The sequence below is a fragment of the Leguminivora glycinivorella genome, chromosome 18 (genome assembly GCF_023078275.1).
Source record: "Leguminivora glycinivorella isolate SPB_JAAS2020 chromosome 18, LegGlyc_1.1, whole genome shotgun sequence".
NCBI classification, from domain to species: Eukaryota; Metazoa; Arthropoda; class Insecta; order Lepidoptera; family Tortricidae; genus Leguminivora; species Leguminivora glycinivorella.
Window position 1 is genome coordinate 17,680,192 of NC_062988.1, and position 13,396 is coordinate 17,693,587.

The 13,396-nt window shown below is 36.1% G+C and overlaps 1 protein-coding gene across 5 annotated transcripts in view; it reads right to left on the bottom strand.

Moving 5' to 3' along the window:
- Positions 1-13,396, bottom strand: part of LOC125235825 (protein Fe65 homolog) — a 123,390-nt gene that overhangs the window by 41,179 nt on the left and 68,815 nt on the right. For 2 of the 5 annotated variants that reach the window (XM_048142417.1, XM_048142418.1), the window contains exon 2: positions 7,489-7,640. The exons of 2 other annotated variants lie outside the window; for them this stretch is intronic. In XM_048142417.1, the coding sequence (XP_047998374.1) occupies positions 7,489-7,510 (22 nt within the window). In that variant the 5' untranslated portion in view covers positions 7,511-7,640. Of the gene's footprint in view, positions 1-7,488; positions 7,700-13,396 lie in introns of all 5 variants that reach the window. One more of the 5 variants, XM_048142419.1, reaches the window with a different exon arrangement.

The window sequence follows — 13,396 nt, forward strand, 5'->3', positions numbered from 1 at the left end:
GTGGGCTTTAGACCTGTGTAGTGTGTATACAGTTTAGAAACAATTACGGTAAGTAGGGTACGCCGAACACACTAAAAGAGGTATTTTTTTTGGTGTGCCAATAAAGAGTATTCTATCTATATTATTTAAGATTTTTTTCCAAACGGACATGAACAGTGTTAGCGGGTCGTATACTTGGGCGCTACTGATCGGTGTCGCGCGCGTTCAAACTTTTATATGCCTGATCATACGCTTGGTGACCGCGAGTCGCCTTGTAAGGGCCGTCTAGTTGGGTCTTGAGGCATTGTACCAACGATACTGGCGACATTTCCTCGCTGTATCGCAATGCTGATACGAGTAGCAAAAAAAGTATCATAGTTTTAAATATAAATCATAGGTATGATATGAATAATTTATGTTACAGTTGTATTGTATGTAAACAAAACGTTAAAAGTCAGGGTTACAAACATAAACCATTACATTATAACGCGAATGTCAAGTTCAAACGGACTTTTTGAACAATTAGTGGCTGCATGTGCATTCCATGTGCATTCCACTGGAAATTACACGTATTGGTTACACGAACGTCGAACACTTATGTTGTATGTTATAGTAAATGTATGTTTTAATCCATCACGGATGCAATGGTATTTCAGTTTTGGGAGACGTGTGCAGAGCTGCACGGGAAGCATGGTCGCGCGATAGACGATAAAATATCAGGCCGTATCACTATTTGTAAGTGCGATAGGGACGGCCTGATATTTTATCGTCTATCGCGCGATCATGCTTCCCGTGCTGATGGCCATACGTGGAATCGGGGATACACTATCCCCCTTGTTTATAAATGTTCACTAAAGTTATCAAGCCGATAAAGTTCGTTTTCCCCTCACTAGCTCGGAAATACGTGTTTTGTCGTTTAATACCAGCGGGTAAAACGCATTTTATCCACTAGTGGGTAAAGTAATTTGGCCTTGAATAAAGTCAAAATAACTGCTTTAAAATTGATAAAAGTAGGTGAATCTAGTAATAAAGATGATTTATCACATGTGGAACTACTGCAAGCAGTGATAAACGCATTTTTTGCGTTGTAGTTTCCTCGCTATAGTGAGGGGAAAGGTTTTGTGTTACACTCGGGTGCAAATGTATTTTACTTCTCGTGTGTTAAAAAACTCGCAAGTTCAGGATTCTATTCTCGAACCACTCGCTTCGCTCGTGGTTCAACTATAGAATCCTTTCGCTTGCTCGTTTTTTAATTCCACACTCGGCGTTAAAATACAACTTTGCCCCCTTGTATAACAAATAACTATTATCCCTTTTTATGACACAAATACGTCGGAAAGGTCGTATAGGTATAATTAAGTGGACCAATGATAGCAACCTTCCCCTATGTTTTGTTCCACTTGAACTTTTTTCACAACCTTTTATTTCTACATAAACCCCAAGACGACGTAGAAGCGAGACGAAATATCGATTGGCCCGACCTTCAGACGGCAGCGCCGGCCAACCGGCCTAGCCAACTGACAAACGTTGACGCTAGACGCCGATCGACGCAGTCTGCCTCTGTCGTGCCCGTGCCACGGGAGAGCGATAGATATAGCTACGATTACGATGTTATCGTGAGCGGTTGCGCATTTGGCTACGTACCCGTGACAGCTTTTTATCGAATTGACAATCTTTGACACTAGACGCTGATCCAAACGCATTCTGGCTCTCCAGCTTCGCTCACGTGTAAAGGCGTCACGTGGTCCCCCCCATGACCCCTGGATCCGCGCATGGCTGGCTCTGTCGCGCCAATACAAGCACACCTCGGACAATGGCCATCAAATATATGAAAGAGGCGCGTCCCTACGCACAAAGTCTAAGCTCGTGTAGGTAAAACGCGTACAGTCAGCTGAAAATTGAATGGAGAATTTATGAATGAAATCATTGATAAATTCGCCATGCATTTTTGCAGCACACTGTACCATGCTTGATGAGTGAGATATGGTAGGTCGACTGATCGCGTTTTTGACAGACGGTAACTGTGCGGTAGCTGAGAGCGGGTGGGCGGCGCTTTCAGCGGGGAGTGGGAGTGGCCATACTGTACGATAGTACTCTTTATTATACTGCGTTACAAGAGCAATCCATACTAATATTACTAATGTTATAAATGGGAAAGTGTGTGTGTCTGTTGTTTGTCCGTCTTTCACGGCAAAACGGAGAGACGAATTGATGTGATTTTTTAAGTGGAGATATTAATAGGATAGAGAGTGAAATAGGTTACTTTTTGTCTCTTTCTAACGCGAGCGAAGCCGCGGGCAAATGCTAGTAGGCTATAAGTGTAAGCGATATGTCATATTGGCTAGGCTGGACTAGCTAATTATTGCAAATTTGACCCTAATACCACACACATAAAGTCCACTAATACATCTGACAAACATGTGATATTGTATGTTTAGTTGAGAATGAGCTGTTTGTTGATAAGGATAGAGGTGGTTTTAGAATGTAGTGTGCAGTTAAATTGGATTGGTATTAAAATTTGTGTCGTATTGTGGAAATTAGTCTTCCTTGTGGCTTCTTGTAATATACAGCGTGTGTATTCCATACCGGCGAATATTTGAATAACGATAAGTATTGGACCTAAGGAGCCTAACTACATAGTTTTTTTATTGAATAGATGAGATATTTTTTTTCATACATAATAATTCAGCACGCAATGTATTACGTCCACATCAATTAGCGTACCTACCTAAACGTCATTACGACATGACGTTTATGTCATGTCAAGTTAATATGGACGGCGTACATTGCTGCTTGGTCAGATTTAAAAAAATAATTACTCTTAATTAAAAACACTTTTTAATAAAATTATTATATTATATGATTGATATGTATAAATGACTGTATGTGTTCTAAATAAATAAAATAAAATAAAAATAAATAAATATAACTGGTTAGATACTATAACTGGATACATTATTCGCCCGTATGGAATCCATACGCTGTATTATGTATGAAATTTGTTTTTTATCATGCAGAAACGTCTGCGAGCGATATTACATATATATTTAAATTAAAGGAAAAATGGAAAAATTCACACCTTTGGCAGGACTCGAACCTGCGACCTCTGGCCTTGCCGGGGCCATTGCGCTTCCAACTGCGCCACGGAGGCCTGCTGGATGTGTGCGAATTTATTTATTTATTTATTTAATCAAACCATACTTTCCCTCAATTTTCAACCGCCTTAGGGTGGCGTCATAGCAAACATCTACCCGTAAGAATAGATCTGCCGAATAGATGTGCCGGAGGTGTGAATTTTTCCATTTTTCCTTTAATTTAAATATATATATTATGTATGGTTAGCTTTATTTATACATACAAAAACATGGTACCTATAATAATGCTGAAAAGGTAAAGGTGCCCACCATATTAGATCCTAAAGTTATGCCTTTAAGTTTATCTTTCTTTTTTATTTAAGTTTTTGTTTTGTCTTTGCCTTTGGCTAGTCTGTGGTCAAGAGTAAGCCTATTCATAATTTAAAAAAATCTTTGAATATACAGAATGATTTTTTAATCGTGAATCGTGACTTTATTTTTCGATACAACTGCTAATTAAAATTTTGAAAAACCCTCCGACGCGACAGAGTTAACCGATGTTTATGAAAAATGGCTAAGAACACTTCCGACTAATTCAGCTTTCAAACAAAAAGAAACAAGATCTAAATCGGTTCATCCGTTCGGGAGCTACGATGCCACAGATAGACACACAAACAAACAGACAGACAAACAGACAAACAGACAGACGGACAGACAGACAGACAGACAGGCGGACCGGCAGACAGACAGACAGACGGACAGACATGTCAAACTTATAACACCACGTCGTTTATTGCGTCAGGGGTAAAAAAATCAGTTTGTAATAAATCTTAGTCTCAAACGGGAAGAAACTTGAAGCCACGCTCATCTACATAACATACATTATTTACCTATGTAAATCTTTATACCCACTTCCGCCTAAAAGCGAACTCTTATTTACATAACGATAGACAACGCACACAAAGTGAAAACGGGGTAACGGATCACACCTATTATTTTTAAAAATATCTTACTTTTTATTAAAGTATTTAACTATTTAAAAATATACGAGTTTATTTTACCAAGCAGTGTCTTAGATGCGTAGGCATCAACTTTAGGAACAATCGCTAAATTTAAATTATTAATAAATAGACAATAAATTATAGAAAACAACCACAAGTACAAAATATCCTACAGAAACAGTACCTTGCTTGATTACCTACGCTTACAACATTAAGTCACTGGTCAACACAACACAATTTCACCATTATTAGGTAAGGTACATTAGGTAAGAGGCAAAGAGGGTAAGGGTAGGGTGCCTTAATGAAATTGGGAGCAAGGTAGCCCACGTTAGTAGGCAGTATTAAGATTACTGACACGCACTACCCTTTTTAGTAAAATAGGTTAATGTATTAAATGAAAATATATATATTATTATAAGCAAAGTCAGGGGGTTTCTTAAACCAAACGTAATTTTTGAATCAGGTTTAAATCCATAACGAATATAACGATATTATTAAATTAAAACGGGACTTAATCGCGTAAAACTTACGTTTTATATTTAACCCGACGTTTCGGACATGACATTACGTCCGTGGTCACGGGTAGACTGGCTGGGAGTTGTATCAACATCTTCTAGCTGTACGAGTTTTTCGAACTACCCGCACTTGATTGTCATCAGTCACTTTTACGCTAGGGTTGCCACTCTGCCTACATACAACACTCACGACATCCGATGGTATGAGACGGGAAGTTTTCTCACGTTTACACTTGCTAATCACTGGATTCCACGAAGATGAAATCCCTTGCCCTTCATTTTGATTGAAATTACGATGTTTCCTGATTTCAATCGCTTCACGTACTTTCCAAGTGCGTGCTTTTCAAGTGCGGGTAGTTCGAAAAACTCGTACAGCTAGAAGATGTTGATACAACTCCCAGCCAGTCTACCCGTGACCACGGACGTAATGTCATGTCCGAAACGTCGGGTTAAATATAAAACGTAAGTTTTACGCGATTAAGTCCCGTTTTAATTTAATAATATGAGTGAAGATCGTGTTAGTTTAAATGAATATAACGATTTCAGAATCCCAGATCAAAGTGATTACGCAGTTTATAATGCGTTCTTGGGCCATTATTTTATTTGATTGTTCGTATTTATTTTGGTAAAAGTTAGTGGTTTTGATGGGCTTCCCATTCTTATTTGGAGAGTCTTAAATTCAAAATTTTTCAAATTTCCATAGGTTTTCTTGACTCAATTTAATGGAAGATTTTAGGTCATAAATGGTGAAAAAGAACTCTAGCTATTCATTCAAATTAATCAAACTTAAAAAAAAATATGACAACAAAATAAAAGCCAGGGCAATTAATATTAGGTATAATACAAAGTTTGAACATACGAAAGGTACCAAACGTACACAGAATTATGTAAAAGATCATCAGTGTTACATAAGCTTTCTGTTTGCCCTGCACTCGTCTGTCGATGATTCTGTGACTTAACAAATGCGGTAACAACATGACTCGATGACTTTGCACTCGTACGCATCGCGCAGTATATATCTCATCAACAGTATATCGACTCAAAGCACCGGTTAAGGTAAAATCCTGTTTTCCGTATCACCTCGGTAAAGAAAACACCATATTTAAACCATATTTTTACGTAACGACTAACATTTTTTAACGGTATTTTTCAGTCAAAACAATTTTTACTAATAGTACAAAAATGTATTTCTGTAAAAATTAATTCGATTTAGGAAAAAGTTATTATTTAAAACAGGTTTTAGTTTATTTGTAAATTTTAATGACTTGAAAAAAAAATGGTTTATTAATATTTGTGTATGTGTGAAGCCAGAAACAATTTTCAAAAGTTGTATATCCTATGTTTTAATAGTCCTTGACATTGTACGCGTATAAATGTTTTTATTTACGTCGCCATTTCACCCCTGTGTAACCAAGTGGCGATCTATTTTAAAACGTAAAGGACAGACGTAGTTAATGCGCTTTGGAGTGTAAAAGGTCAGTCTACGATGCGATCACAATAAACAAATAACTTACTACGTTCTGAATTCCGAAACATAGTAAAAATCTAGGCATTTTCGAGTTACTAGTGTGTGTGAAATTTACTTTAACGGGTGTATTAACATAACCCTTATTTCCTTTAACTTAAGATTCATTTTCTTACATAACTATACTGACTGGATAGCAGAACACATTTGGGCATTTAGATAGAAATTGTATTAATTCTAAATCAAGTATTCAATCCATGAAAAACAAAAAAAAACGGTCGATATCATTTTAGTAATAATTTTCATACCTACTGTAATCGGACGATCTCGCGCAACGAGTTCATGTACTGCATAATATAATTATACATTTGTCATTAACAACTCAGTAAAAGGTGCAATGATTGGGCGCATTCAATAATCAGGTTTTAAGTTTGTTTTGACGGTAACAGATTTCGAGAAGAGGTAATCATTTCAGAATGACGTGTCCAGTTTCATGATGAATAATTATTATGCAAGCTGTTATAAACCGTATGTACTTTACTTATGCATGCTTTTTCGGTAAACTATTAATTTATATAACACGACAAATAAATGTGCTGTTTAAGGTGACACGGCAAAATAATGGTAATGTAATAATAAAATTTAGGTAGGTAGGTTTTTTACCTTTTAATATCTTTTGAGAATGTTCGTTCTGAGCATTTTGCGAAACCAATTCATTCGATGCTCATTTTTTATAAGACTTAGACTCCCTTATTAATGAAAACAATGAAGTGGTGCTTCCTCAGTTAGTTGTTGGTCTGCTATAGATTTAAAAGACATGACGCTATAAATAAAATAGACACAACATGATGCGGAAGGGGCATATTAGCTTCATAGCTAAAAATACTTCCATAAAATTTAATGTACATACATACATACATACAATCACGCCTGTATCCCATAAAGGGGTAGGCAGAGCACATGAAACTACTAAAGTTTCAGGGCCACTCTTGGCAAATAAGGGGTTAAAAGAAAACGAAACTGTGCCAAATTTTATGTATTTTGATTAAATTCATCAATGAATATTGTCTTCGGTTACCGCGATAGTTACTCATGAAATAAAACTATGAAAACGGATTAAGTCGCGTATAATGAATTTACAATTCATCCCGAAACGTCCAACACCCCCGCTTCCCCCTCCCTCCGGCCCCGTTCCCGTTCACGAAAGTGTTCGAAACGTCGGGATTAATTGTAAATTCGTTTTCAAGTTGTATTTCATCAATGAATTTTGTATAAAGTTCTATAAACAACAGAAACGTAGAACTTACATACATACAATCACGCCTGTATCCCATAAAGAGGTAGGCAGAGCACGTGAAACTACTTAAGTTTCAGTGCCACTCTTGGCAAATAAGGGGTTACACACGTAGAACTTACACATAAAAAAAAATAAAAGCACTAAGAATAATACTCACTGTCTCTCTTATGCAGCCCCATGTTGTAGGCGATACGCGGCAGCACTAGCGCGCGCACGCAGACATAGTAAAGATCCACAAACACACACACTTCACATCACTAGCTATCACTGCAATAGCTGAATACTGTCTCTACTTATATTGTGGTTTAGCTATAGGGTAGAGAAAAGTTGTTAGATTTTGGGGAAAATATGAACTGTATTTTAAATATCTGCGATGGGGTATTTTAGCAATTCTTAACTAAATTTTATATGAACATATATTATATTGAGTAAATTTTGATGTAAACGCAATCTTCAAAACACGAAAAAAATGTTGGTTTCTCATAAACATCAACATTTGAAGAACAACCATTTTTTTTTACAGTTGCTCAAAAAGTGCCCGTTTTTTGGCTGTTTAGCGTGCGAAGATTGTTATTTTACAACTAAAAAAGTATACGTTCCATTTTACGACTACTTAAAGCTGTTTTGTAATATTAGTCTATATTTGAAGACGGAATAAAACTATAAACATACTATTAAGTGATTAATATTTAAAACATTAATATTTCACATGTAATTGTTTACTTTTAGTCATACTAAACATAATTTATGAAATGGTTTATACTTTGAAAACCCGGTCATGATGAGTCGTGCAAACAGAACATGGTTGGAATGAAACGCATCTTCTACTTTCAAAGTAGAGGCGTCTACCTTGTTTTAACTTAATGCACGTTCAAAAACCTCAATATGTTACGCGATTTGGCGTAATTATTTTACGTTATTTGCAATTCATCGGGGCATAAATGGATCGATTAAATTAAAATGTAGTTATACATTAAACAATCGTCCCAAATCGCAAATGTTTATGTTTTTTTGGCACACAATGAAATAAATAAATTGTGTCGGATGAATAGCAAAATCGAAAATATGGACGCAAGTTTAAAAGCTTCAAAAATACGCCTTTGTATTGGCAAATAATGCGTCATTGGTCAATGCGAAAACTGAGAGTTAGGATTGTTTATCGTTTTATTTCGTTGTAGTAGTGTTTTTTCGCAACTGTATTAAAAAACGTCGTTCGTCACACGTGCGAGAATGTCATTCTTCACTCGTCCCGAGTTTGAACGATGTCTCGGGACTCGTGTAGTAATGACATACTTCTCGCACTTATAACGAAATGTACTATTTCGTGATTAAGTGGTCGGTTGAAAACAGAATATTCTCAATGATAAAATACAGTAAGGTTTGAAAATACAGCCTATATCATAGTTGCAACTTTGTCGACCGTTTCAACCCTAAAGCTACCTGTCCACTAAAGCCCATCCGAGCGGAGTTGTGAGAAATCGACCAATAAGATTATATGAATGAATTAGCACAATTGCTATTGGTTGATTCCTCATCTCTACTTTGCTTTTCGTCAGTAGACAGACACCCCAAATAGGAGGATGAAATGTTTTTTTTTTCGAAACTATTCGTTTTTTGGCAACTCATGGCGTCAGATTTATCTTAGTCATTTATCGTGTAATAAAAATGTGATTTGTAATAAAATATTACCCTTTTTCTAGTTCATAGAATCACAGTCATAAAATACTCAACTTATATCTTTCCCAAATTAAAATATTAAAGTTTATACCTATTCGTATACAAAGTTTTAAACGTAACGTAATAAATAAGTACATTAAACCGTACATTTAGACTAAATTACATTTTCACCACACCAACTGGTAAAGGTCAATTTTGCTATTAGAGAACGGATAGCAAATATGCATTTTATCCACAAGAGTGCAAAGTAATTTCATACAAATTTTAACTTGATGCCTTGAGCTAGCAGGTAGAATTTACCTACAAATAAATATTTAGAATCAATAAAAAATCAATAATTCAATAATTATTTATTTGTGAAACGTACATACTACATGATACGGGGGATGGAGCCACCCGGTAAGCAAATAAATGTCTGTGTTGGGAGGCACCGCTCTTCCCTTAATATTATGAATTATATTACATTGTGTAGAAGGTATAGTTATTTTATGTATATAAACTAGAATCATAATAAATATTGAATAGATTGCTGGATTTGATTTAGTTTGATGTTTTGTAGTCAGTATTTTGTTCGTGTTGGTGTGGTGAAAATTTTTGTGTTTCACTCGGTGGCAAAGTTTGTTTAACCTATGTGCCTTGAAACCCTCGCAACACTCAAGATTCCTCTTTTTGAACCACTCGCTATGCTCACGGTTTAATATTGGAATCTTTCGCTTGCTCGGGTACCAATATTAGTACGTGCGGTTAAACAACAACTTTGCCCCCTTGTAAAACAAACAACTATTAAATAGAAAAAGGAAGCGTACAAAAATCACGTAGGTACAGTAAAAGTAAAATTTCCAGAATTTTAATGCAACACATGCAGGCATCTTTTCACTTTTACCACATCACCATGCGAGTTGCGTAGCAACCGAGCTGTGTGAATACTAAGTGATACCCAGTGCATAACCTAGGTTGGGTAATGTACGATTAGCATAGGCTTCTGCTAAAACGGATACCTAGGAAAATTTCATCATGTCATATTAGTTCTAGGTAACTTACGAAAATTTCCAAAGTTGTAAAAAAATTCGGGAACTAGGTACTTACTCATAATTTTTAATTAGTAACCTAAAATTATTTCTGTTACCAAAACTAAAATTTCCTTTTTAGTTAGCAGCGGTCCCGGGTTCGAATCCCGGTAAGGGCATTTATTTGTGTGATGAGCACAGATATTTGTTCCTGAGTCATGGATGTTTTCTATATATATATATAGTATGTATTTATCTATTTAAGTATGTATATCGTCGCTTAGCACCCATAGTACAAGCTTTGCTCAGTTTGGGGCTAAGTTGATCTGTGTAAGGTGTCCCCAATATTTATTTATTTTGAAAAAAAAAATCTTGAATATCTCTCATAATATTTCAACTAGCTAGACAAATACATACTAGTTTATTTTGTCATACAAAAGTATATCACCAAATGTACCTACTCCAATCAAAATGCAGCTAATAATTACCTAAATGTTATAGGTAAATATGTCTAATAGGCAAAATTTGACGGTTTTAGGGGAAGGAAGTTCATACTCATAGCGACTATTCAATGTTTTCCGGCAATTCGGTGTAAAAAAACTAATAATCGTTTATAATTTTAATTTTGCGGTTCGTCGTTTACCTATTATTCCTTAAAATTGCAGTAAGTAATAAATACTACACAATGTAAGGTCATTGAATTTATAACCTTTACAAATTCACAATATTTAATTGATTTACGGTGAGGAAATCATATTCACGATATTAATAAGTAGGTAGCTAGCCGAAGAACTTTTTGTATTGTTTTGTTCACAGAAAGGACCTTTTTTAGGGTTCCGTAGTCAACTCGGAACCCTTATATTTCGCCATGTCTGTCCCTCCGTCCGTCCGTCCGCGGATAATCTCAGCGACCGTTAGCACTAGAAAGCTGAAATTTGGTACCAATATGTAATATGTATATCAATCACGCCGACAAAGTGCAAAAATAAAAAGTGGAAAAAAATGTTTTATTAGGGTACCCCCCCTACACGTAAAGTGGGGAGTGATTTTTTTTTCATTGCAATCCTAACGTCTGATATATTGCTGGATAGGTATTTTAAAATGAATAAGGGTTTACTAAAATCGTTTTTTGATAATATTCATATTTTCGGAAATAATTGCCCCTAAAGGAAAAAAAACTGTGACTTGTCCGCTCTCTAGACCTATACTATCTAAATATCCATACTAATACATGGGAAAGTGTGTGTGTCTGTTTGTTTGTCCGTCTTTCACGGCAAAACGGAGCGACGAATTAACGAATTTTTTAAAGTGGAGATAGTTGAAGAGGTGGAGAGTGACATAGGCTACTTTTTGTCTTTTTCTATCCCCCTCACTTCCCTAAAATGGGGGGTGGAAGTCTGTAAGGAGCATTCCGCAATTTTCGAAAGGCGGGCGAAGCCGCGGGCAAAAGCCAGTAATGCTTTGAGGCTTATGCATAATAATATGCTCTGTTTCAACCCTATGGGATGAATATCACCCAGTAAGGAAGAATAGTTATTTGTTATACAAGGGGGCAAAGTTGTATTTTAACGCCGAGTGTGGAATTGAAAAACGAGCAAGGAAAGGATTCTATAGTTGAACCACGAGCGAAGCGAGTGGTTCGAGAATAGAATCCTGAACTTGCGAGTTTTTTAACACACGAGAAGTAAAATACATTTGCACCCGAGTGTAACGCAAAACTTTTCCCCTCACTATAGCGAGGAAACTACAACGCAAAAAATGCGTTTATCACTGCTTCCAGTAGTTCCACAGGTGGTAAATCATCTTTATTACTAGATTCACCTACTTTTATCAATTTTAAAGCGGTTTATTAGACTTTATTCAAGGTCAAATTACTTTACCCACTAGTGGATAAAATGCGTTTTTACCCGTTGGTATTAAAGGACAAAACAAGTGTTTCCGAGCTAGTGAGGGGAAAAGTATTTTTAAAAGTAATCTAGTATTTTTCTTGTCAAAGCACGCACGCAAAGCCGCGAGCAACATACGCCTGGGAACCATTTTGAATACCACCATTACGAACGAAAGTTAGGTTTTTGCATTAGGGCATTAGTCACTTTCAGGGTACTGTAAGACGAGATAAAAACGTTGCATTTAGTTATTACATAAGTAAATACTGATGATAGGTCTTTAGGTCTAATGTAAGGTAAGTTCATATTAGTGTGCCTTTTTAGGGTTCCGTAGTTAACTAGGAACCCTTATAGTTTCGCCATGTCTGTTTGTCCGTCCGTCCATCCGCGGATAATCTCAGTGACCGTTAGTACTAGAAATCTGAAATTTGGTACCAATATGTAAGTATATCAATCACGCCGACAAAGTGGTAAAATTAAACGTAGAAAAAAATGTTTTATTGGGGTACCCCCCTACACATAAAGTGGGGAGTGATTAATTTTTTCATTTCAACCCTAACGTGTGATATATTGTTGGATAAGTATTAAAAAATATACATATGTACGCTGCGAAAAATGAGCAAACCTGCATGGGCATGGGCACTCTATGAATTCATTTCATTTTAGTATCCATTCACTTTTTTTGAACTTACATACTTATTGCTGTAAGGTAGGTACACTTATGTATTTTGATAGCGGGTCAGTGAGGGCAGCTACCAGATCCCGTGCTGCCACTCATAAATGATCTGAGAAGACCTTTCTTCGATTTTTAATTTATCAAAATTGGCGTTTCCATATTTTGGAAAAAAACATACAGGGTGCGAGATAAAGGTCATTTTTCGCAAAACAAATTCCCATTCCTATCAAGGATCAAAAGTTGGTATGGAACCAAAAAAAATTCCGACTAGAAAATTCACAAATCAAAAAAACTTTTCTGATACAATTTCGATGAATGTTCGATATTTATTGAAAGCTACGGAACCCAACGCAAAAGACGCGATCATACAAAGTTTTTACCATATTAACACGAAGATGAGGCGATAGCTTCGCTCAATGCGTAGGTAAAAGCGAAAGGAAATGATCATTAAGAATAATTGCGCTTAAACTTGCGGTAGCACTTTTATGCGATTTTAATCGTTTTTACCACTTGAACCGGTAGTAACAGTTAAATTTTAATTGACTTTATTAAAAACTTCAGTAAATATTTTTATTGTCTTGCAAATGGAAGCGATTGAGAAATCATTTTATAACGTAAACAGAATGTATTATGTAAAAATGCGATCTCATTTTGGATTATGTATATAAATATTGGCTGTTATAAAAACAATTCGTCACCATTGAACTACTATGTACTACGTACTAGAAATGACAACTCGAACATATTCTGTGCGCCGACCGGCAGCGGCGGCAGCGCGAGGCGCATGCGCGTGAAGCGAACCGTGTCATAGAGTAAGAC